This window comes from Myiozetetes cayanensis, unplaced genomic scaffold (assembly GCF_022539395.1).
Source record: "Myiozetetes cayanensis isolate MyiCay16 unplaced genomic scaffold, myiCay2020 scf20-37, whole genome shotgun sequence".
Lineage (NCBI taxonomy): Eukaryota > Metazoa > Chordata > Aves > Passeriformes > Tyrannidae > Myiozetetes > Myiozetetes cayanensis.
In genome coordinates, this window is record NW_026087412.1 from 3,188,856 (window position 1) to 3,213,035 (window position 24,180).

Sequence of the window (24,180 nt, forward strand, 5' to 3'; positions counted from 1 at the left end):
AACCGTTCCAAACATTCCGTCACTTCACTTTGTCTCCAAAATGCCTTTGAGTTAAGTAAGCATTGGCACCTTCTTAGCCTGCAGCTCTTAAAAGCAAGCTAAAAAATTAAAGAAGCAAGTCCAGCTCCTCCCTCTCTTCCCTTAGATGAAAAAACGAGGGTTGATGCCCACGGAGGCCACTTACACGGCCCTGTTCAACGCCTGTGCCGAGTCGCCGTGGAAGGACTCGGGGCTGCAGAGCGCCCTGAAGCTGCGGCAGCAGCTGCAGAGCAAGAACGAGGAGCTGAACCTCATCACCTACCACGCCCTGCTGAAGGTCTGCGCCCTCTGCTCGGACCTCAGGATGTGCTTCGACGTACTCAAGGTGAGCGGGTCGCTTTTTAGCAGGCGTTAAACCTGGTCTGCTGTGGTTAAAGCTCCCGGCAGTCGTCGCGTTGCAGCAGACTGGATAACAGGAAAGTTTAATGTTTTCTCTGCTCTTTTAGGAGATTGTGCAGAAGGGGCATGTCCTGACAGCTGAGACCTTCAGCTTCCTTCTCATGAGCTGCATAAAGGACAGTGAAAACGGGTTCCGATACGCCCTGCAGGTGTGTCTTCGTGTTCTAGCTGGGGGGGAAAGTGCTGCTGTATTGTAACTCATCACTTCAACACAGTGGGTGGCTCAGGGCTGGTGAAATGGGAGGAGTTCAGCTCCTCCTAGGGCAGGCTGTGAAAACTAGACTTGCACCAGGACATGCCGTACGCTGGCGAGCAACCCTGGATCATCTCACGGGGCTCCACCACCTCGAGGTCACTGCCCTTGTCATCTCACCTTGTCGTGCTGTAAACTCGCTCATCTGCACACAGATCCCATTGACAGACGTGCTTACAGCCTGCTAGATATGCTCCTGTTATTTAGTGTCACATCTGGTGTGCATCCTCCCCTCTTCAGGTTTGGAAGCAGATGACTAAACTTGGGATAAAGGGCGACAGCCACACCTACAACCTGATGCTGCGCGCGGCGAGAGACTGTGGGATCGGCGACCCCGCCCTGGCCTCTGAACTCCTGCTCAGACCCCCTGAGAACTCACCTCAGCTACAGCTCCCAGCTGGGAAGCAGAAGGAAAGGATGAGAAATCGAAGGAAGAAGAAGGGATCAGAGAGTGTTCCTGTCCGGCTGGATGTGGAAGCCATGGAAAGGCAGTTATTTCAGGAGAGCTCGGTGCAGCCCAAGGAACCGATTCAGCAACAAAATAAAGGTGTGAACCAGGCTGAAGAAGAACCAGCTGCTCCTGACAGCCCCAGTGTCACCCACAGCAGGGCTGGAGCCTTGATGAGGAGAGGCCACAGTGAGATGGAGCTGGAACAGGCACACCCAAGCCAGGAGCTGCCTTTCTGCAACCTGCCCAACTTGCTGGATTCCAGGATGCCTGACACAGCCGTGGTTTCCTTGGGGACAGTGGCCACACCGTCCCACAGACTGGCTTTGATGGGGGATGTGGAGGGATTCTTGAACAAAATGAAAGAGGACAATGCAGAGCCCAACATTAAAACATTCACGTTACTGGCTGAGCTGGTGGAACCCCAGAGCCCCTCAGAGTCCTCCTTGCTGGCACTGCTGGATGAGCATAAAGTGAAAGTAGATGTGGCCTTCTTTAACACTTTAATAAGGAAGAAAAGCAAACAGGGAGACCTGGAGGGAGCAAAGGTGAGAGCAAAACCTCAGAACCAGCCCTGTCACCACCTCCTTGTCTCACACCTCCTGTGTTTTGCTCAGAGACCCATTTCTCTGTCCATGACAGAAACTGGGATCTCACACTTCTCCACAAACTTCGGTTAATTTCTGAGTATTTTTGGATTCCATTCTAGCACATCCAGCTCCCTGTCTGGAAAAGCTGTAGTGATGCTTTTTGGGAACTGATGCCAAGACTTGTGTGTTGCAGAGCGTGCTGCCAGCTCTGGTGAAGAGGGGACTGTCACCCAACCTCCAGACGTTCTGTAACTTGGCAATTGCCTGCCACCAGGAGAAGGATGGACTGCAGCTGCTCTCGGATTTGAAGGTAATCAAAGGAAAATCCTCTGCTGCTTGGGGTTCAAGCTGCAGGAAGAGGCAAAATGAAGGGTTAATGCTGCTAAAATACCTGCTGAGGTTTTTGTGGCAAGTGGTTGTGTTCTCACTTCCAGGGAGCTGTGCTCCTTGTGTGAGAAGGGGCCTGTCCATGTGCCTTTTCCTTCTCGGAGTCCCGCACTAGTCAGCAGATGAACAAGTTTTAACTGTAGCATTTGTGGTTTCCAGAGGTCTGGAGTAACTCCCAACAAGTACATCTACAGCACCCTCATTGCTGGTGCTGTGAGGAAGCTGGATTACAGCTACCTGACGGAGATCCTGCGGGACATGAGGAACAACGAGGTGCCTCCCAACGAGGTGATCATCCGCCAGCTGGAGTTCGCCGCGCAGTACCCCCCCAAATTCGACAGGGTAAGGAGCCAGTGCTGCTCAGGGTGTGAAGGCACCACAGGGGACACCGCCAAGGGAGGGGAATTGGAGATGCCCGAGTTTCCTTTGGGTTTGTCTGATCTGGCCGACAGTTGGGTGATCGCGCTCTCTTCGGTGGCAGCTTGAAGCTGTCTCAGTACTGAAGCAGAGTTCTTGCCTAACAGAAACTTGTTTTGTTGGCTTTGTGCTTGCAGTACAAGTCCAGGAACCCGTACCTGGAGAAGATTGATGGTTTCCGTGGCTACTACCACCGGTGGCTAAAAGTTATGGCTGGAGAGGAGACCCCCCACCCCTGGGCCAAATACAGGACAGCCAAACGAGGGGTGCAGGGCAGCGAGGCCGAGGCTGTGCAGGAACAGTGAGCAGCAGCAGGAGGGCATTTCAAGTTCTTCCAGCACAAGGAACATGCATGACCTGCTGCTTCAAACTGCTGGTAGTAAAGCTGCTTCCACGTAATAAAATATTTTGTTTTAAGGAGAAGCAAATACGTTTTCAGCTGATTTCCTTAAGAGGATTAGACAGGCTGTAGTTCAGCAAACCCTGGGCTAAACAAGAAGCAAAATCAGATTCAACAGGCCTTTGGCTCAGTGCTGGTTTTGTCTCTGTTCTGTGTTCTGTCACTTCACATGTGACCTGTAAGTGTCTAGACTGTTGGCATTCCTGAAAGGATCTAGGCATTAATTCCAGGGAATTCCAGTGAAATTCAGCTTTCACCTAGACAAGGTCAGGGAAGAGCTCAAATCCAACTGGATGCTTGGAAACTGTATTATAATTTTCTTTCCAAGCAGTCTTTTAAACTAAAGTTAGTTGAGAAAGAGGGGTGAGAGCTGCTTGAAAACCAACCCACATTCAGAAGAACCTCCAAACCAAGCACCCCGAACGCATCCAACAGGAGAAAAGGGGCACAGGAATGTTTTGCCAGAACATGACACCACTCTCAGGAAGGCAAGCTTTATTTTAAAATAAATGGCTACATTTATTAACCCCACTCCAAAGCACCCCTTCCCCCCCATTTAGGCAGGATCCAGGTGATGCTGCTGCTGCTTTCATTGCTTTACAGAAATATCCCATCCCAGGAAGTGGTGCAATTGCACTCATAGTCCATTGAGGAGGAGGAGGAGGACATCCCTCAGAGTTCCCAAAGCAAACTGATGACCAAAGGCTTCACCCAGAACAGCCTCTGCATCCACAGTGAGTGCACTCAATGATTCTGCCCTGAAAAACAAACGTGAGGAGGGTGTTTCAGCCAAGCCACAGGCAGAGCAGGCTCAGGCCTTGAGGCAGGGAAGGGCTGTGCGTGGGAAGTGTTTCTGCTGTCTAGATTTCTGTTATTTCCCATACTTTTAACACCTTTAAATAAGTGCCAAAGCTGAGAGAAACTTTAGAACCAACTCTACTAACAAAGGTAGGAAAAGGTGGAGGAAATTACCAGGAAGAACAGCACAACCTCCTCTGCTGTCCCTGACCTGGCAGAAGTCAGACCAGCAGAGGAACAAGCTGCACACTCACCACTTCCAGCTTGCTTTTGGGGACCCTGCAGATGCAGTTGGTTCCGAAGTTGGTGTCCCGTGTCTGGATGCAGCGCAGGCAGCACAGGTTCTCATAGCCCTGCTTCTTCCACTTGGCAATCAGGTTCTTGTCAGCATAGCCCTCCTTGATGCAGTACTCGTACAGCTCTGGGGAGGTGTTGGAACACTCACTAGCAGGAGTTACTGGCTGGAGTAACCAGCTGCAAAGCCTCCCCTTCACCCTCCCTCCCCCTAGACCTGACCTTTCCCACCAGCTCCCAGCTCAGGTGCATCCACAGGGGAACACCTCGCTCCAGCCTTCCCCTGCCCAAGGTAAAGCCCTGCCCTCTCACCTCTGCTGATGGCTTTCCTTTTGTAGAAGAGGTCAAAGATGTAACGTGTTTTCTGGTGGTGGATTCTGAAGATGGGCCACAGGGATTCCACCTTCCTCTTCCCCTCGTGCGGCTCCGTCTCCGCTGGGAGGGAACACAAACACCAGGGTTCAGCTGGCAAATTATTCCCTCAGTCTCTTGGCAATAAACTGATCCAAGGGCACTCATAACTTTAATACATGGCAGGGATAAGACTGAGATTAATGGGAGAAGACTCAAATTAAAGGGGTCTGACCTGGAACGGTTCCTTTAGGGAATAAAACCACTGGCAGCGGGGTGACAGTGACCCACACTGGGAGGGTGGGTGACTTCATGCCTGGACAAGAACTACAAGTCTTTCCACACCCAAGGGAGCTTCAGCCCTAAACCAACCTGTAACCAAAGCTCTGTGCTCTGTAACCTGAGCTCACACCAAACCCAGGGGCCACCACTGGACAGAACAGGTCCATGTGTACGTGCAGGGCAAGCTGAGCTTTGTGAAGCAGCTCCCTGGAGCTTGTTCTGGGGTCACGGCCCCGCTCACCTTCTCTCATCTTCTGATCCAGCTCATCCAACGTGGGCTCAATGAGCTCCCACCCGTCCGGGGGGGGCTTCCTGCTTCTCTTCACTTTGGGCATTGCCTCAGGAACGGAGCAGGGAAGGCGAGGGCTCGAGGGTCTGCCTGCACTGCCTCGGGATCACTGCGGAAAACAAAAGGAAAGCAGCTGCCAGATGCGTTTCTCCTGAGGCTTCTGTGCCCTCTTCCTGTTTTCCACTTCGAGGGTAACAACGAGCTTCACGGAGCTCGTGAGAGGGCTGAAATCCCTGTGTCTGCTGCACAGTAAATCGGTTTTTCTCCTCCCCCACCCCGGGCCACCCGAGGCGACAGCTCCGGGAGCTCCCGGTGCCAGCGGGACGAGGGCCGGGACCCGGCACCGGCGGCCCAGAGCGGAACCCGGGGCCGCTGGGGGAGAGGAGAGGCCGCAGATCCTGGTCCCGATCCCAGTTCCTGTTCTGATCTCCGTCCCGGTCCCGGCACCGCTCGCCGCCCGAGGCCGCAGCCCCGATCCCAGTCCCTGTCCCGACCCCGCTCCCTGTTCTGGTCACAGTCCCAGCCCCGATCCCGTTCCCTGTCCCGCTCACCCCCCGCTCCCGGTCCCGCTCAGCCCCGACCCCGCTCCCTGTCCCGTTCCCGATCCCGATCCCGATCCTCCCTCACCCGCCGCTCCCGTCGCGTCCCCTCCGTCACCGGGGTCCTCCCGCGGCCCCGCCCTTGGGCCGCCCGGTGCGCTGCCCGAGCCAGCACCCGCCATCCCCGCCGCCCTGCCCGCCGCTGCGCCCGGGGCCGGGAGGGGGGAGAGAAACCCACCGGGACAGAGAAACCAGCGGGGCAGACCCGGCCCGGTCCGGCCCGGCCCGGGGGAGGCGGCGGGGGCGGCCCCGCTCGGGGCCTGCGGGACGGGGCGGGCCCCGTTCCGGTTCCGGGGCGCCGCTCGGGCCGGGGGGGCCGCGCCGCCATCGCCGCGATGCCGAAAGGTGGAGGGGGACGGCGGGCAGGGCGCTCGGGGGGAGCGGGGATGGCGGGCAGGGATCGTGTCCCCCAGCCCAGGCTGTGCAGATGCTGCGGGGGGCCCGTCCCGCCCCCTCTCCCGGTCGGGGTGTGTGTGATGGGGGGGGGATCCTTTCCCCTCACCGGGGGTCCTTGAGGGCGCTCCGCGGCTGGGGGTGGGCGCTGTGGGGGGGAGGATTTCGGGCTCTTCTGGGGGTTCCTCCCGCCCCCTCGGGACTCGGCGGGTTCCCCGCTCTGTGCCCCCCAAAGCGCGGCAGCCCCCGGGGCGGGTCCCCCCCGTGCTCCCGGGTGAGCTCCGTGTGCTCCCCCCGCGATGGGAGCCGCGGCCGCTCCCCCGGGACGGGCCTTGGGGCTCACGGGGAGGGGGTCGCGGCCACACCAGGGGGGTTTGGGGCCGTCCCATTCCCAGGGGCCGGGAAAGGGGCTCAGAGGGTCCCGACCCGGGGGGGTTCTGGGGCTCCAGCCGCGGCTCCTTTGATGTGGCCGCGTCCTGGGTGTTCCCGAGCGGGCACCGACTCGCTCCTCGTGTGATTCAGGAGCTGACGGGGCCGTCGCGGCCGGGCTGGATCCACCCAGAACCTTCTCCGCAGGCCCCATCTGCATAATGGGCTCCGGCGAGCCCCGCTCGCACACGCTGAACGCGGGCCGGCCCTCCCCGTTCCCCCTTTCCCTGCAGCTCGTTTCATCAGCATTTCCCAGGCTTCGGCGCCAGACCCCATTCCCGGTTTAGATTTCCTTTAACCACCTCATTTTGTGCCCATCTCGCACGGCGCTGGTAGATGGGGCTGGAGCTTCCACGTGGTTTTTGTGAAGGCCGGTTTTAACCCCATTTTCCGTATTTAAATGGCCCTGCAACCCGAGATTTCCTGCTTTTTGTTTGGTGGCACAGCTTTAAATGTTTGACTCGAACCTTCTGCTTTTTGGGAAAAGAGGGATCTTTGCTCGTTCCCCACCCCCCCGCCCCCAAATCAGTGGGAATTAGTGGATTGTTAGCAGTCAGTGGATTTTGGCACTCACTGTTTAATATAAAAGGGGGGGCATTAATCAGCCAATAATAAATTTTGTTACAGGATGATTTGTGATTGTGTTGGTGGTTGGGGTTTTTTTTTGATAACTTGATTTAAAAGAGGAGTGATTCCATCAGTATCCTTCTGTTCTCTTTCATTTAAATCCCTTAATTTTGCTGTTTAAAGCTGAAGACAGGAGGTGTTTGAGGGTGTGCCTGGCACAGTGGGCTTTGCTGCAGGTGAAATCTGCAGGTGATGCCTTTTTAGAAATGCTTCACAGAGGAGGAAGAGAATCATCCCTGTTTTGCAGATGGGAAAACTGAGACACTGAGCTGGTCAGTGGCAGGTGTAGGACCAGCACTGCCCATGTCTGGCTGAGGTTTTGGGAGCAGAGCCACGACCCTGAGCTCCCCACACTCTCATAGACTTCACTCTTCCATTTGCTTCTTTTTAGCCTTTTAATACAAAATAATTCCTGTTTAGTTGCTCCCCCCCCCCTTATCACCCCTGTTTATTTGCAGTGATGAGGGGTTTGTGTTCCTCACTCCCCATCCCAGTGTGGAATTCTGGAGCAGCTGGATGGGGAGCTGCCTGGCCCCTCTTGGTGTGCCAGAGATCTCAGTGCTGCTCCACTGAGAGTGATGTCATGGGCTGGGCAGTGAGGTAACGTCTCCTCGGGAGCATTCCCGTGGTAGATCCCCTTTCCCAGAGGGTGTCAGTGTTGCCAGGTGGGATGGTGGGAAGAGACAAGCAGAAAACACCTGTCTGTGTGGGTGCAGTGAGTTGTGCTTGTGGTCTGAGAGCCCACGAGCCTCCCCAGCTGAGGGCAGAGGGAGAAGGCTCCGGTGTCTGTGCTTCCCTGTTTCTCATGGCAAAACACCTCTGGAGTCTGTAAGGCTTCACAGTGGGGATTTTGGGATCATTTATTCCACAGCTCCGCTTCTACTGAGCTGAGGCATGTGGGAGTTTGTCTCTGCTGAGCCAGGAGAGTTGGTCAGAAAATGAGGGATCTCTAAAGCTCACAGCCCACAGGGCTGCCTGCCCTGGTGCTCCCAGTCCCTCCCAGTCCAACAGCACACAGTGACAGAGCAGTGACAGCTCTCCCATGGATCCCATGCAGTCCCAAGGAAGGAGGGATGATCCTCATCCCTCCCCATCACCATAAGGTTCCTGTTGTCCTGGGCAGGTGAAGTGAGGAGGGTGAGTGAGATCCAGGGTTTCCTGCTCCTTCCAAGTCTCCTGCAGTAGCAGGGACTTCCCTTGCCAGAGTTGTTTTCTTTTTGCCAGTCTCCCTCTCTCAGGGCTGTGGACTGACTCTGTCCAACGTGCTTCCCAGTTCTTGGGGCTGGAAGAGCATAAAGTGAGCAGTGACTTGCAGGAATCATTAATGGCTTCAGCAGTTCATTAATACCTGAGGTTGGAGCCTAGGGCAGATCTCAGCCAGGCAGTCCCAGCCATTGGTCCCCTTCCTGGTTCTTAAAGCTTGTTTTTATTTTTCCTTCTAAATCAGTAAAACATGGAGGCTCCTTTCAGTGCTTCCTCAGCTCTCATTGTAATTCCCAAAGCTTTTGTCCAATTAGCTTCCTATTTTCCCCTGGCACAGCCTCAGTGCAGGGGAGGGGTAAGGGAACCAAGCTTTGGGAATGTTGGTTGTAACCACAAGAACACACTGTGATTCTCCCTGTGCAGGGAAGGAAATCAGAGAGGCCACAAGTGCAGGCAGGGAAGGGTGGTATCAAAAATCCCAATTCTCTGTGCATCTTACCCAAAAAATCTTGGAGCGTTTCACCAAGTTCAGTGTGGGTTTTTTGTTCTTCAGGTCCCATCAGAGGAGCTATTTTGGTTTGTCCAATCTGTACTGAAAATCCAGAGATGCTGCAGGAGGAACAGACCTTTCTGGAAGCTCATCGCTAACCCATTTGTTAATTTTGTTATTTTTTGCAGGTAGAAAAGGAGGCCACAAAGGCCGAGCAAGACAGTACACGAGTCCTGAAGAGATTGATGCCCAGCTCCAGGCAGAAAAGCAAAAGGCAAGGGTATGTGTTTGCCTCCACTCTGTGCTTCCTGCCATGATTCCTGGCTTGTCCAGCCTGATTACTTGTGATTCAGGAGCAATGGCAGCTCAGGCATTGCCAAGATCTTTCCAACAGTGATCAGAGTACAGACTCTGAATATTCCCATCCAGCCTGGTTCCTGAGGCGTGGTGGACCATCCAGTTCACCCTTTGAAGGTTAAAGGACAGGGGAGCTGATTACTCAGCAGCCCTGGAGATGCTTTCTCCCCATATTTCATCATTCCAGTCTCCAGTGTCAGCTAATTTTTTTTATCTGTGCTCTGCATCTTGGCTTTGGAGAACAGGGGCTCACATCTTGACGTCTTATTGTATGTTGAAATTATTATATTTGCCCTCTCCTAGACTTAAAGGACCAAACTCCTTTGACTTCTCCCTGTAAACATGATTTTCTCGTTTGCCTCTGACTTGCAGGGAGAGATAAGAGGGTTTTTTGGCATGAGGCCTTTTTTTGGGTGTGTTTCTGTGCCCCAGCATTGGACTGTAACAGCTCCTCCTGCTTCCATGACCTGACTGGTGTCCTAAAAGCCACAGCTCCTTTTTGCAGCGCTCACTCTCGTGATTCCCAAGTTATCACAGCTCTGGTGACACTCTGACTGCTCTTTTTCTGGGACTTTTTGAAAGTGCTGCCTAAGCCCAAACACACAATTCCAGCTGAGGCCTCCCAGCACTGACCACAGGAGGATAATTACACCCCATGTAGGAAGTACTGATGAATACCTCCAGGATGACTCTTTCAGGCAGTTCTGAGCCATTGTGTTGACTCCTCTTTCATGTTCTACCCAGCTGGAACTCAAGAGGATTGTTTGGTTTGCTGCTTAGCCACATATTCCAGCCTGGTGTTGGATTTCTTCTTCCAGAGTGTAGCTCCTCTTGGTTACTTTCTGATTCCGCCTCCTTGGTTTCATGCCTTATTTCCAAGTTCTGAAACCACTTACGAGTCTGATCCTGTTTTCCAAAATGATTCCAACTCCTACCAGTGTGACATCATTCACAGACTGTATAGGTGTCCTCTGCTTCCGTGTTGTTAATAAAAATACCAGCTGGAAGTGGAACAGAAAAGCAGGACCCACTTGAAATGTGTGTCTTGTTTCTCAACAAACCAGGGAGCTGCTCTTTGAGAAGGGTTTATTGTTTTGTGACAATCCATATCATGTAGTGATGGTTACATCCAACACTGTTTTATTAAGGAAAGCTTAAAAAAAAAACCAAATTAGCAAAATTACTCCTCTTTCTGCCCCGTGCTCCCCCCCTTTGCCATCCCTTTGATGAGGGATATTGGCAGTGGTTAAACAAGCTGTTCACACCCATGTTGGTCCTTTAAGAGTTGGATTTGGGCTTTTGATTGACATCCATTTCCTCTGATTTCCTGTGGTTCCATAGGAAGAAGAGGAGCAAGAAGAAGGAGGTGAAGGAGCAACAGGAGACCCCAAAAAGGAGAAGAAGTCTTTAGATTCAGATGAGAGTGATGAAGATGATGAGGATTATCAGGTACCGTCATTCTCAGGGCACTTCATGCAGTGGCACCACCCAGATTCTTGGGCCAGGGCGAGGTTCATGCACTTGACTCAAGAGTTCTATTTGACAGCTACCTATAAGAAATTTTTTAGGGAAGAACTATTTTTGGAAGCCCAAAAAGCCTCACTTTGACAGCGTTTTGTCCTCAGAATGAAAACTCTTGTGTGTTTATAAATGAAATACAAAGGCAAGAAGAGTTGACATGCTGAGATAACAATCTTGGTTCATAAATGGTTTTGCTGGCTGGCAGTAAAACCCTCTTGAGTTGTGCTTTTGGGGTGCTTTGCAGTGTGTTTGATGAGCTCTGAGATGACTCAGTGTGAGATTTAAACACATTCCCCCCCCCCTTGTTCTTGAACCGCAGCAAAAGCGCAAAGGCGTGGAAGGGTTGATAGACATCGAGAACCCCAACCGTGTCATTCAGACAACCAAAAAAGTCACTCAGCTGGACCTGGATGGACCTAAGGAGCTCTCACGACGAGAGAGGTGAGTCTTTCCTGCTCCCTCGGTGGGATTTGGTGCATCCCTGGAGTTTCATCCTTGCTGGTGGCAGCAGCTTCACACAGGGGGCGGGGGTGTTTCCCTGCTCTGGGTGTTGGTGCTTCAGGGAGACCCTTTAAGGGTGTTGCTGCCCAAAGCAGACACTGAACAGCAGCAAACTGTCAAGCAGGGCTCCCTGTGTTAAAAAATGTGATTCCTTAAGAACTTCACAGAAGTTGTCTGTCCTCTGGGAGCAGCTGTGCCCATCCTGGAGCCAGGATGCACCAAGAGAAAGTAATTTAGGCCATTCCTTTCCTGATGTTTTACACCACAAAATCAGATGTAACAGAAATCCATTTGCCAGAGGTCACCTTGGAATCCACTTTATTCCTGCTGCAGAAGGTGCCCTGGTGACAGGCAGTGGTTTCCCAGATTCCAGGCACCCTGGTGAAATTTTTGTCTTGAGCAGATGAACAAGATGGAAACCAAAGTTTAATCTGCTAGTTCCATTTATCAGTGGCGAGTTTTGGAGGGAAAGATTTAAGCTTTTTTTCTTTATTTGGGATTGATTGCTTCAGCAGGACACCATTGAGGGTAAGGCTGGGAAAAGCATGTCTCAGTGCTGTGTGGTCTGGGGCAAATTCATCTGACCTTCTGTGTCCATGTCATTATTTAGCTGAAGGAAGGTAGAAATAATCTCTCCTCATCCTTGTTCAAACCCTGCAAGAGATAAAACCTGTGCCTGAAAACTGGTGAAGGACTCCCCCAGTTTTGGTGGGTCATCCATGTCTGTCCTCACCGTCCTTCCCAGTCGGAGGCCTGCCCTGCTCTGCCTGTCCCTGTGTGTCCCTGGATACTCTGGTGACTGGGGTTTTTTTCCCTCAAACAGAGAGGAAATAGAGAAACAAAAGGCAAAAGAAAGATACATGAAAATGCACCTCGCTGGGAAAACAGAGCAAGCCAAGGCAGACCTTGCCCGACTAGCCATCATCCGGAAGCAAAGGGAAGAAGCTGCCAGAAAGAAAGAAGAGGAAAGAAAAGGTTAGAGAACAATTAATCATACCCTCCTACTTGTCTGTGCCACGGCTGCAGTGCCAAGAGCCATCATTTCTCATGTCACACGTGCTAATCCCTCATCTCCTGAGCCTCTGTGGTGTTCTCACAACTCCCCTCAGCAAAACCAGGTTCAGGTGTTTCCTTCTCATAAAGCTCTCAATTTATAAAGCTCTCAATTTATAAAGCTCTCAATTTATAAAGCTCTCAATTTATAAAGCTCTCAATTTATAAAGCTCTCAGAGACCTGAACGGGGAACAGGGAAAGAGAGAAGGGAATTTCCCTGGACACCCATATTGTCCCGTGCCTCCCAGGCAGTGCTGGCTCCAGTTTAGGCGTTTAGCAGGTTGTGATTTACCTTCTTTGCATGCTGGGAATCTGATCTGCCCAGGGAATTTGCAGCATTCCTTCCCTTCCTGGCCTTTCTCCATAGCTCTGGTAGGTGTGAAGCAGAAGTCTGACAAGCACAGCTTGTCAAATTTCAGCAGAGAAATTTGGGCATCAGCATCAGGGTGACTTGTGGATGCCTTAAGAGAGGCCAGGGTAGAAGGGAACACTCAGGTGGGGGCTGTGCCTCTTAGCTCAGGGGATCTGCCAGGGGTTGGTAGGGAGGGTGGGATTTTTTCCCTTTACTTGACAGGATTTCATTCCCGGGGCTGCCAACCCACCGCCCCAGGAAAAAACTGTTGTTTTCCTCCCCCAGCAAAAGACGAAGCGGCCATGGCAGGTAAAAGACTGCAGTCACTGTCCCTTAACAAGTAAGCCCAGGCCATGCAAGAGGAGGAAACGCCAGGGAACTGTGCCTGGTCCTGCCGGGAGCTCTGCCGCGTCGCCTTCCATCGATGCCACGCGGGGTGAACCCGCGGCATCGACGTCACCTCCCCCTCCAAGAGACACTGACGATGTGTTTGTCCTCATCCTGGCACAGATTTCCATTTGGGGTCAGGGGCAGCTGCTCTCTGCAGTGCAGAGCTGTGCTGAACAGCAGTTCCCTGTAACAGTTGGGAAACGTGAATGTTTTTGCTGTTTTTAGGATCAAGAACTCGTAGATGGGGGGCGGGGGGGCTGTGTGGGAGGGAGGGAGCTGTGTGGGAGGGGAGGTGCTTCAAATACTAGATTGCAAGAAAATAGATTGTGGGGTTGTTGGGGGGGTGGGGCGTGGGGTGGGGAACTGACTTGGTATCAAATCCAAAGGATAATGTATCTGAGGAATCCAGTTGGGCAAAGAGCCCATCAGATTTTGCTGCAGGGCGTTGCAGCACGAGCTGGGAGCCTGACTTCATGGACATCTGGAGTGCCGTTCCTTCCCGGAGTCATCCCTCCTTTCTTGCAGCCTTTTCCCTCCTCTTCATTTTTATTTTTTTTTTCTCCTCTTTATTAGGGATAGTGCCAGTTTTTAACCACATCATCCTTTGTTCAAAGGAGAAAAAAACAAGCAGCGTTTATTGTGTCAGATCCATATGGGAAAAAAACAACAACAACAAAAACACAACCCAAACTTGATCAAGTTTAAAAAACAACAACAGAACTTGTATATTTGGCTGATTAAACTGTAAGTTATCAGAACTGCTGTGGCCTTGTGTGTGTGTGAAGGGCACAGCTCGGGGGGTTTGGGGGACTCCTGCTGCTGCTGTTTGGGGGGTGGAGTTTGTTTCCAGGTTCAGCACATGCAGCCAGAGGGGGAAGAGCTTTCCCTGCTGTTTCTGATGGATGTCTTGCACAATCTGTTTACCACTGAGGAGGGAACAATTGCCCTCAGGGTGCTGTCTGGCCCAGTCACTGTGTCAGAAGGGCAGTCACCGAACTGTCACCCTGTCACATGTCCTGTCTCAGTGTGGGGCTGCTGGAGGGGAAGGGGGACACTCCAACCTGCTGTGCCCCAGGAGGTGTGGGATTCCTGCTGTTCTGGGACACCAGTGCTTCCCAGACGGGCTCCCTGAAGGCTGGAGGAGATCCAGCCCCAGGGCTCAGAGCACTGCGAGTCACTGGCCGAGGGTTAAAGCTGTGGAGGTGCAGGAGGACAAATGTTTGTTCTGGGTAGTGCTGTCCATACCTGACTGCAGGGACTCTGTGGCAGAGGGATGTGCCACAGGGAATGTCGTTGGGAGCTGCTGCTGAGGATTGGTTTGGCAGCCCAAGGTCTCCGGAGCTGGCTCCCAGGGTTGGGAATTGTGCAGCTGATGGGACTGGACTGGTGTCCAGGGGAGCTCTGAGTATGGGAAACCTGCACCTCCCAGCCCCCTCCATCCCCTCCACCACCTTCTTCCTAACACCAATCCTGTTTGGAAATGATGCTGAAGCAGGGAATGGGGAAGTGGCATTCCCCTTATCTCCAGGGTCCTGATTCATCCCCAGACCTGGGGGCAGAAAGGACGTGACCACCCGTGGTGGGATGTGGTTTGGCCCCGTGATCTGCTCCGACCACACACGTGTTCACACTGACCGTGTTCTAAAAAAGTGCAAAGAAAACCTCTTCGGATTTATCCAGGAAAATCCTTAACTTTATTTTCTAAGCGATGTATGACCAGCATCAGGAAGGATTTTAACAAAAATAGTAAAAAAAAAAAAAAAAAAAAAAATTGGCTTTCTCTGAGAGCAGCTGCCAGGGCTGGCTGGCAGCAGGGACTGTGCTGGTGGCATCGTGGCACAGGGAGCTCGTGTGGCACAGGGGGCTGGCAGGGGGAAGCAGGTGAGGTGGCAGAGCAGGGGCAGCCAGGATGCCCTTCCTGGAGGGCTCCTTCATTTGATCTTGAGATCCTTCAGCGCCGACTCCAGGCTCTGAAATGAAACGGGACGTTGGTTCAGCAACAGCTCTTTGCTTTCTGAGGCAGCTGGAGGTGGCTGGGGAGCTGAAAGCGAAGGGAACTGGGAGGGAAGCTGATCCCTGGCGTGCCAACCCATCCCTGTGGGGGGAAGATCCCAACTTTGGCTGGTTTGGGCTCATTTTCCAAGCCACGTGGGCAAAGCTGAAGCCAGGAGAGGGTGCTGTATCCCTGTGCAAGGCTGGCATCACCCCCCTCTGATGGACAGCTGTGAAAGTGCCACCCAGGGGTGTCCCCCACCCAGGACTGTGGGACAGGATGGGCCCCAACACCACAGGGTGAGGGATTGCAATTAGAGCTGTGCCTAATGAGGGTTCAACGCTGGGTGCTCCAGGGGGTCTGTGGGGACACCTCACCTTGACATCCCAGATGCTCATGCCACCGTCCATCCCCGTGGTGCAGAACTGGGAGCACTTGTCCTTCCCACCCACCAGCACCGAGATCTGGCTGTGGGTGCAAAGAGGCAGCAGGAATCAGTCAGTCCAAGGTTCCTGCTGAGCCCTTGGGCAGTCATGGGTGGGAGTGGGGCTGGACCCCCTCCTGTCCCCCACCCATGTGCAGGGAGGCACTGGGGGTAGCCAGGGATGCTCAGAGATACCCAAGTGTGCTCTAGGGATGCTCCAGGACCGTCCCAGCTTCTGGGACTGGACCCCTCTATTTCCCACACCCACATGCAGGGATGCTCTGGGGATACCCAGGGAAACTCAGGGATATCCAGGAGTGATGCAGCTCCTCATGCTGAATCCTTTACTCTCTCTCACTCGTTTGCAGGAACGCTCAGGGATGCTCCAGGGATACCCAAGGACGCTCCAAGGCTATCCCAGCTCCCAGGCCAGGCAGCAGCACACCCAGGGGGTGCTCAGGGGTCATCACCCCTGAGGTGACCCTGAGCCTGTCCCTGCAGCCCCTCAGCCCAGCCCTCACCTGATGCTGTTCTTGTGCAGGGTGTCCAGCGTGGCGTTGGCCGTGTCCGAGCTCGCCTTCTTGTCCAGGTTCTGGAAGCGCTCGCGGGCGGTGAGGCCGCGCTGGGAGCTCTGCTTGGGGACGTCCAGCTTGCCCCCGAAGGCCAGGGCGCCCTGGCTCTCCTCGTAGGTGAACAGCATCGGGCAGCAGTCGTGGCCCTGGGGAACGGCCCGCCCTGCTCAGCACCCTCTGCCCACGGTGCCCACCCCGCGCCCACCCCGCGCCCCAGCCCGGACTCACCGCGGCCACCAGGCTGTTCTCGGTGATGAAGGTGACGGCCAGGAGGGGCAGGGTCTCGGTGCACAGGGTGGCGACGCTGCGAGGCAGGGCGGGACGTTGGCAGGGAGCTGAGCTGCAGCCTCTGCCCTGAGGCTGGCACAGCTCGTCACGAGGGTGGAACACACAGAACTACGAGAGGACCCCCCCGCCTCCTCCATCCCGTGGGGCTCTGGGAATGCTCCAGGGGTGTCCCAGCTCCTGGGGCTGGACTGCTCTATACCCCCCACCCGTGTACAGGGATGTTCCAGGGATACCCAGGGATGCTGGGGGATGCTCAGGGGTACCCAGGGATGCTCTAGCGCTGTCCCAGCTCCTGAGGCTGAACCCCTCCAATTGCCTCACCCACTTGCAGGGCTGGACCCCTCTATCTCTCCCACCCATTTACAGGGATGTTCTAGGAACACTCAGGAATGCTTGGCAATACCCAGGGGTGCTCAGGGATACCCAGGAGCGCTCTAGGGATACCTGGCAACCCTCCAGGGATGCTCTAGGGCTGTCCCAGCTGCCAAGGCTTGACCCCTCCATCTCCCCCACCCACACACAGGGATGCTCTGGGAACGCTCTTGGCCCAACCCAACCCCAGGGTCAGTTTGGGGATCAATCCCCCCTGGCACGGTCCCCCCCAGCCCCCTGCCCTCCCCAGCCCTGCTTACGCCATCTTCCTGCCGGCGTCGGCGAGGCACAGGGTGCTGTCGTGGCTCACCCAGGCCACGCGGGACCCGCTGGCCGAGAAGCAGATGCTGTGCACCCACCCACAGCTGCTGCTGGACTCGAACATCAGCTCCCCAAAGGGCATCTTGGAGCCCCACGGGGTGGGGCTGGGCCGCTCCTCCACCTCCTTGATGTAGGCTGAGAAGATCCTGGGAGGGATCAGGGGACAGCTCTGCCACGTGTCCCCCACACAGCAGCACCCTGCGCTGCCTCCATCCCTGCTCCCTGAACGCCTCCGTCTCCCTGGCAGAGCCCGTGGGGGTCTCACATGGGGGCTGTAACGCTGGGATCATCCCCAGGGCACCCCCAGACCTCCCTGCATCTCCCCTGTGCTCCACTCCCTGCTCCAAACAGCACCCTGGAGGTGAAGCCTTCCCCACAGACAGACAATCCAGGGCTCTGGGCTGCCCCACACAGCTCTGTGCTGTGCCAGGGTGTGACCCCAACCATCCTCGGGGGTCCCCTCACTCAGGCCCCCCTGGTCACCCACCCCCTGCTCCTCACCGGCACTTGAAGTCACAGGAGCCGGCGGCCAGGAGGACGTTGTTGGGGTGCCAGTCGAGGCTGAGCACCGTGGAGCGGATGGGCTTCTTGATGTGCTTGCAAACCCACCTGCACGGAGAGGGCCTGGCCTCAGGGGGAGCATCACCTCCCCCAGGAACCCCACTGGGTTGTCAGGGGAGTGGATGAGGGTGGTGAATGCTCCAAGTGCCCCAGGAGCTGCCCTGGGCCCCCATCCCGCAGTAGCAGCTCGGGCATGTGGAGTCCATCTCTCCATCTCCCATCCATCTCATCCATCCATCCATTCATCCATCTGTCCTTCTGACCACCCACCCACCCATCCATCCCCCCCATCTGCCCTGGGACAGACCCACCCAGCCCTGCTGGATCCTCACCAGTCGTTCTCCTGCTCGAAGTAGCAGATGGAGATGAGCCTGGAGCCGCTGCCCACGGCGAACTTGTTCTCCCTGGGGCTCCACTTGACGCAGCGGGCGGCGCGGTTGATGCGCAGGATCACCAGGGTGGGCTTCCACACGCTGCCCTTCAGGGTCCACACGTAGGCGTTGCGGTCGGTCCCGCACGTCACCAGCCGGTTGCTCTCAGGGGCCCAGTCGATGCCTGGAAGGCAGAGCGGGCTGATGGTGGCCCAGGGAGCCATGGGAATGGGAATGGGAATGTGGATGGGTTACTCGGGGCTGGGGGCTGTTTGAAGGCAGAGTTGTTCTGGGTGGTCTCTGCTCCAGGGTCCTTCTTTACCCTACTCCCACATCCATCCCAGATGATCCCAACCCATCCCTTCCCACCCCTCCCACCTCAAAGCATTCCACGTCAACCCATCCCACCCTGTCTCTCCCATTCATCTAATTCCGTCCCTCCCCACCCCATCCCTTCCCATGCCTCCCACACCATTCCATTCCATCCCATCCCAACCCATCTCTCCTATGTAGCTATCATCCATCCATCCATCCATCCATCCATCCATCCAGCCAGCCAGCCAGCCAGTTTCATCCCACCCCACTCCACCCCTTCCCTTCCCACCCCTCCCACATCATCCCAACCCATCCCACCCCATTTCCCCCATCCGTCCTTCCCCTCACCCCCCATCCTTTCCATCCCAATGCATCTCACCCATCTTTTCCCTCTATCCATATCACTTCCCATCCATCCATCCATCCATCCCTTCTATCCCACCCCATTCATCTCATCCCACCTTATCCCTCCCCATCTCTCCCATCCCATCCATCCCACCCCAGGTGCCTTCTGATACACCAGGCCATCCGTGTCCTCGTCCCCTCCGCCAGCCGGGACTCACCCGTCACCTGCCCGTTGTGCTCCTTCAGCTCGTGGATTTTGCTCCACTTGGCCCCGTCCTTGCGGTAAATGTGAACCTCGTGGTTGTTGGGGCACAGGGCGATCTCTGGGGGGACAGGGCCGGGGCAAAGCCCCCCCTGGGTCAGGGGCTCTGTGGGGGCAGAAGGGCCAGGCAGCCCCCACCCACCCCTTCCTGGGCTCCAGGTCCCCCTGCATGGCCGGGGGGGTCCCTCCAAGCCCCCCAGCCCTGGCCCTGCACTGCCCTAATGCTGCAAATTGTCCCTAAGGGAAGGGAGAACCCCAGACCCAAGAGCCTGGTGTCCTCCTTTCCCTAGAGAGTGATCCCATGGGGCTGGTGGGATGGGATAGGATAGGATAGGATAGGATAGGACAGGACACGGGATGGCTGCAGGCGCACAGCTCCCAAATCCAGCCCCATCCTGCCCCTCCTGCTCAGCCGCAGCAGAGAAAGCCCTTTTTGTTCTCCCATGTCCCCCGTGCCGTGGTCGGGAAATGCCATCGGCCGTGAATCACCCGGCCCTGCTCTGCCCTGCTCTGCCCTGCTCAGCTCTGCCCTGCTCTGTGCTCTGTCTGCCCTCCCCACATCCCACAGTGCCTCCGGGCCGGACACTGTGCTGGCACCCCCGTGCCAGGCTCTGTCCCTGTGCCAGGCTCTGTCCCTGTGCCAGGCTCTGCCCCAGCAGAGGGATCTGGGGAACACAGGGGGCCATGTGCTGTCCCAGGCCCCAGATCCGTCTGTGGTAGGATTTACATCCCCAAACCCAGACCCAACCCAGCTCTGCCCTGTCCTGGGAGCATCTCCCACCACAGGGATGTTCAGCCAGGACAGTCAGTGCTTCGGGTTATCCCTGGGCACTTTGGGATGGGGTGCCCCGGCTGTACTTACGGGTCCGGTCCTTGTTCCAGGCATGGCAGCTGATGGGCTCCAGCAGGAAGCTGTGGTAGGCCATGGCTCACAGGCTGGGAACAGGGAGAGACCCCCGTGGCTGGTCAGGACGTGCTGCTCCAGCCACTGGGATAAGAGACTCCCAGCTCCCAGCCCCACTGAGCGGTCCCTCCCACCAGGATCAGCCCCGTGTCACAGCCCACGGTGTCCCCTCTCTGCTGGGTAAGGGGTTTCCCTGAGGATTTCCAAGCTCAGAGACTGCTCACTTCCAGAGACTTCCAAAATCCCACCACCAGCTCCTGCCCCAGCCGGCTGGAGCTCAGTGGGCACACAGGGACCCTGTGTCCATCCCGGGTGTCCCACCACGGGCAGCATCTCCTCTCTCCATCCCCACAGGGCCAGATCCACTTCCTCCTTCCCCACCTCTCATGTAGGAAGTGCCAAAGTCCCATGGAGGCACCTCCATCCCATTCCATCCCATCCCATCCGTGCTCAGTCCCGGTGACTCATTCCTTCTCCTGGCTGAGCTCCCACCGTTCCTGCTGGTCCCCACCAAGTGCTCCGGTGTCACCGGATGGAGCAGGTTCCCGCAAAGCCCCCTCCAGGTGCCACGGGACCAGGAAGAGCTGGGAGCAGCGTCACAGCCCCCCGGCCATCCAGCTGAGGGAATGCAGGGATGTAGGGAAACACCTCGCCAGGGCGTGACCGGCGGGGATTACTCACAGCTCGCTCTCGGCTATTTTGGGAACTCCCCGAACACGTCCCGTTTTCTTTGGCAGCCGAAAACGGTACAGGGGAAGGAAAAAAGTCCCTCCTAGCAAAGCTCCGTCCCTGGGCTGGGGAAAAGAAAACGCAAAGAGCTCCATCCCCTGCCTGCTGCACGCGGAGAAATCCCAGTGCCAGTGCACAGCACGAGCCCTGCTGTCACACACCCCACAGTGGAGCCCCTGCCAAACACCCGTCCCCACTGGCCAAGGACATGAGCAGGGATGAGCAGGCAGCTGCCCTGTCCCAGCTGATCCCGCTGGGATGCAGCACGGGGTGACCCAAGGAGGGTACGAAGCTGCTGCCATCGGGAGCAGCACCACGAGGGACGGATAAAATCAGCACAAGGGACACTGCTGTTCCCTCAGGAGAGGGGAAAATGTGTGAAATAGGGACCTGGCTGAAACCAGGACCCAGCTGAAACGGCTCCCGGGGGGACGGATGGGAGGCAGGGCACGCCATGGTGTTTCCTGGCCTTGACGTTCGCTAAGAAAAGAGCGATGCTTTGGGTTTTTCCAGGGGGTTTGGATGCTCAGAGGCATAAACCCCTCCTCCCTGGGGGTCCTGCTGCTCCCTGGTTTAATGCCACCCCGAAGGGATGAGTTCAGCTGCCGTGCCAGGAGCGGAGGCCGCCTCAGGAAGGAGCGAGGGCTGCTCGGCCCTTCACACTCCAGTCCCTCCCTGCAGGGGTTGGTGTTTCATTTCTCCCACAGCCTGTTTACAACCAGGTCCCTGAGCCCTGCTCCCGCCCTGGGGTGACCCACAGAGGCTTGGCAGGCCCTTTCCCAGCAGGAAAAAAGCATTGGAAGGGCCGTGGCTCTCCCCTTGCTCGACACAGGGGCTCGCGAGGAAGGAAAATGGGAATTTTCCAAAGGCCAGACAGGGCGGGATTGGGACTGAGAGCAGCTCCGTTATCTCCCCGGCCAGTCCAAGCAGTTCGGAAACATCCTTGGAGGAGATAACCAAACCTTGGCAGAGCCGAGCGCTGGGGGCTCCTCCCAGTCCCTGAAGGAAGCCACGCACCAGAGGAGCTGTATTTTGGGTTTTTGTGAGCCTGGAGGGTTTTGCACCCACCAGTGCAGGGACACGAGGACGATCCCACCAGGAGATGCAGGACCCCGTGGAGCCCTGGGGGGACATCACTGTCCCAGGGCAGAGGGAGGGCAGCTCGGACCCTCCTCTTCCTCACGCTGGGCAGAGCGGGGAGCAGCTGATTCCCGAGGAGGAGAGGGCGGATCGTGGCAGCCCTGGTTCTGCCGGCGCCAACCACGACGGGAGCCCCACGGAAGGACCCTTTTCACACCCCCCCTCCAACTGTCAGACCTCCAGCAAGAGGAAAAACCTCAAACTTGCTCCCAAATCTGGGCGTGGGGAGGGAGGGGGGGAACCCCAAACATCCCAAACGCAGCGACAGCAAAGCTCTCACGAGGGAAGGGGCTGCCCGCACCCCCCTGGCCCCCGCAGGGGGGTCCCCCACGTCCCCTCGAGCAGGGTGGGAGCAGCAGGAGCGGTGACAGCCACAGCCCCAGGGGACAGCCCCGGGTCCTCGCCGGGGTGGCAGAGCTGCCTCCTCCCCGTCCTTACCTTCCGGAGCAGCGCGGGCCGGGCTCAGTTCACGGACGGCGGGGCTCGTTCATGGACTCTGGGCAGTCGACACGAACGCAGCCCCGAGCGAGCGGCGGGAGCTGTGCCTGCCCCGCCGAGGCTGCCCGACTTCCCTTTTCCTCTCCGAGAAATGCAACCACTTCCTTACGTGGGCGTTGGGGGAGCGCACAGCAGCTCTGCGGCCGCCCTGCCCCTCTGCCTGCGGGCCGGGGCCGCTCCATCGCCGCACGTGGACGGGACACCGGCCCCGGGATGCTCCCGCCGGGATCCCGGTGGGATGCGGGCAACGCGCCCCGGGGGCACGAGGGAAGGACGCGGCCGGGAGAGCAGAGGGATGCCCGTCCTCCCCCTCTGGCCGCGGGAGTGTCGTTCACCGCCTGGTCCCTGAGGCGTTTCGGAGGGATGGGACACCCTGCCTGCCTCCCGGTGCTGGCCTGGAGCAGGGAACAGCTGCGCCTGGAGCCCACCCGGGGCGAGACTCCCGTCGGCATCGCCTCCCACGGCCGGGGAGATCCGCGGGGCCCCGCGGAGCAGAGATCCGGCCGCCCTCGGAGCAGCTGCTGCCGGTTCCTGCATCCCACGGAGCCCACTGGGACCCCAGCCCAGGCTGGGTCACCGAGCCTTGCCCCCACCCACCAGCCATCCACCCCTCGAGGTTCTTCCCTCCTGCTTCGGAGCAATTCATGTTTATCCCGTTCCCGGCCGGGCAGGGGAGCTCAGCTCCTGCTGGAAGTGCTGGGAAAGAGAGATGGGTTTCAGTTTCTCCCCCTTTCCCTCCCGGAGCAGGGGGATGCACTCACCCCTTCCCTGCCCGAGGGACTGCAGGACGGGCAGGGTCCCTTCTCAGCCCCAGGCATAAACACTGAGATCCATTTTCTCTCGTTAGGTGATTATTTCATCCTTTTTTATCTTACCTGGACCAAATAGTTTAGAATCCTTTTTTTTTTAATACTTTTAGGAAATAAACCACCAACCTTTCAAAGTGACTCCAAGAAACAAAGTCATTGCTGCTCTGTGAGAGATAAACATCTATTAGTCCATACAGAGATGGACAGAGCCAAATCCGTGCTCCTCTGTCCATCCAGGGTCACTCTGCTCCACAGGACACTAAACTCCATTATCCTCCTGACAAACCCCACCCATCCCAGCCATCCTACACACCAGATCCCCAGACTGCAAGACAAGCAGAGGTTAAACACTCATTATTTTATGTTTAGAAGGGAGAGGAAAGGAACTGGAAAAGCAGTCAGCTGTGTGCAGGGAGCACCTGAGAAGGATCCAGCTCACTTTGTGAGCTGATCTTCCACCCTCCCCCTTCAGCCACCCCGAGCTGAGAAACGAGCAGGGTATGAAGCAACCCTGGTTCCAGAGGAAGTGGTAAATTGGGGGTTTTTTTAAACACACTTCTGCATTTTCAACAGAAAGGAGTCTTGAAGGTTGTAAAGCAATGCCATGAGCCAGCTGATCCCCTCAGAGCACAGCCTGCCCCAGCCTCAAGGCAACACAGGAGGAGGAACCAGACCTGGGAGTGAAATATGTGCAAATGCCTCTGTGAGCTCCCGGGGCTCAGAGCTCAACTGCAAAAGGTTCCTGGAGACAAAGGCCCTGCACTGCAGCCAGACCACAGTGACATCTCTGGCAGGTGCTTCGTTCCTCACCAGTCACTACAAACAGGATCTTACAGGCCAAGCACTCGGCTCTCCACAACACCCAGGCCTGTGCAGCTCCAGGCACTTACAAAGCCCTTTGCTTTTCATTTGTCTTCCCAAGATGTGGCTCAGCAGATTTTTGCCTCACTTTCCACACGCAGCCCTTCTCCTCATCCCCTGGGCACTGCACTAGGAGCAGGGTTGGTACCAATCCCAAAAGGAACTACAAATAATTCCAGTCATTTGCCTCTGGAAAGAACGGTGGCCCACTGAGCAGACAATAAAAAAAAGACATTCAGGTTAATTTGCTGTTATTACGGATTAAATGCAAGGCAGACAGAATTAAGAGTAGTAGGATTAAATCATTCATCCTCCAAAATCATCACCTCAAGGGAACAGTTTCCCAGGAAGAAGCTCATCTGAACCTTCACATCCAGATCATCACAACTCCAGGTCCTCCTCTGTCAACTTGGAGAAACTTTCAGTTAAGATGAACTTTGCTTGTTTTAAGGCCATAAAGTATCAGTGCAAGGTTTTCCCATTCCCTCTCTCTCCCAATTAATTTAAACATCCCTTTTTTTAATTGCCTCCAATGAGCATCAAAGCAAAGAA

The 24,180-nt window shown here is 56.1% G+C and overlaps 3 protein-coding genes across 6 annotated transcripts; 1 reads left to right on the forward strand and 2 right to left on the reverse strand.

Annotated features, from left to right (window-relative positions):
* Positions 1 to 3,411: 3,411 nt before the first annotated feature.
* BUD31 (BUD31 homolog) lies at positions 3,412 to 5,743 on the reverse strand. Of its 2 annotated transcripts, none has more exons than XM_050317577.1 (5): positions 5,725 to 5,743; positions 4,900 to 5,056; positions 4,338 to 4,460; positions 3,986 to 4,152; positions 3,412 to 3,691 (listed from the first exon to the last, which is right to left on the reverse strand). In XM_050317577.1, exons 2-5 carry the CDS (start codon positions 4,991 to 4,993, stop codon positions 3,641 to 3,643), a joined length of 435 nt encoding a protein of 144 aa, XP_050173534.1. In that variant the 5' UTR covers positions 4,994 to 5,056; positions 5,725 to 5,743; the 3' UTR covers positions 3,412 to 3,640. The 2 variants fall into 2 exon arrangements, with proteins under 2 accessions (XP_050173534.1, XP_050173533.1); XM_050317576.1 differs by lacking the exon at positions 5,725 to 5,743 and adding an exon at positions 5,575 to 5,692.
* A 22-nt stretch (positions 5,744 to 5,765) lies between these two features.
* Positions 5,766 to 13,621, forward strand: PDAP1 (PDGFA associated protein 1). 2 transcript variants are annotated; one of them, XM_050317575.1, is made up of 6 exons: positions 5,766 to 5,891; positions 8,877 to 8,962; positions 10,387 to 10,494; positions 10,886 to 11,007; positions 11,891 to 12,042; positions 12,759 to 13,147. In XM_050317575.1, exons 1-6 carry the CDS (start codon positions 5,882 to 5,884, stop codon positions 12,815 to 12,817), a joined length of 537 nt encoding a protein of 178 aa, XP_050173532.1. In that variant the 5' UTR covers positions 5,766 to 5,881; the 3' UTR covers positions 12,818 to 13,147. The 2 variants fall into 2 exon arrangements, with proteins under 2 accessions (XP_050173532.1, XP_050173531.1); XM_050317574.1 differs by having other exon boundaries at positions 5,767 to 5,891; positions 8,877 to 8,968; positions 12,759 to 13,621.
* A 907-nt stretch (positions 13,622 to 14,528) lies between these two features.
* On the reverse strand, positions 14,529 to 22,033 carry ARPC1B (actin related protein 2/3 complex subunit 1B). 2 transcript variants are annotated; one of them, XM_050317564.1, is made up of 11 exons: positions 21,899 to 22,033; positions 20,273 to 20,385; positions 19,550 to 19,623; positions 18,644 to 18,748; positions 17,727 to 17,949; positions 17,335 to 17,442; positions 16,773 to 16,979; positions 16,081 to 16,156; positions 15,802 to 15,998; positions 15,234 to 15,324; positions 14,529 to 14,833 (listed from the first exon to the last, which is right to left on the reverse strand). In XM_050317564.1, exons 3-11 carry the CDS (start codon positions 19,611 to 19,613, stop codon positions 14,795 to 14,797), a joined length of 1,110 nt encoding a protein of 369 aa, XP_050173521.1. In that variant the 5' UTR covers positions 19,614 to 19,623; positions 20,273 to 20,385; positions 21,899 to 22,033; the 3' UTR covers positions 14,529 to 14,794. The 2 variants fall into 2 exon arrangements, with proteins under 2 accessions (XP_050173521.1, XP_050173522.1); XM_050317565.1 differs by lacking the exon at positions 20,273 to 20,385 and having other exon boundaries at positions 21,899 to 22,026.
* Positions 22,034 to 24,180: the final 2,147 nt, after the last annotated feature.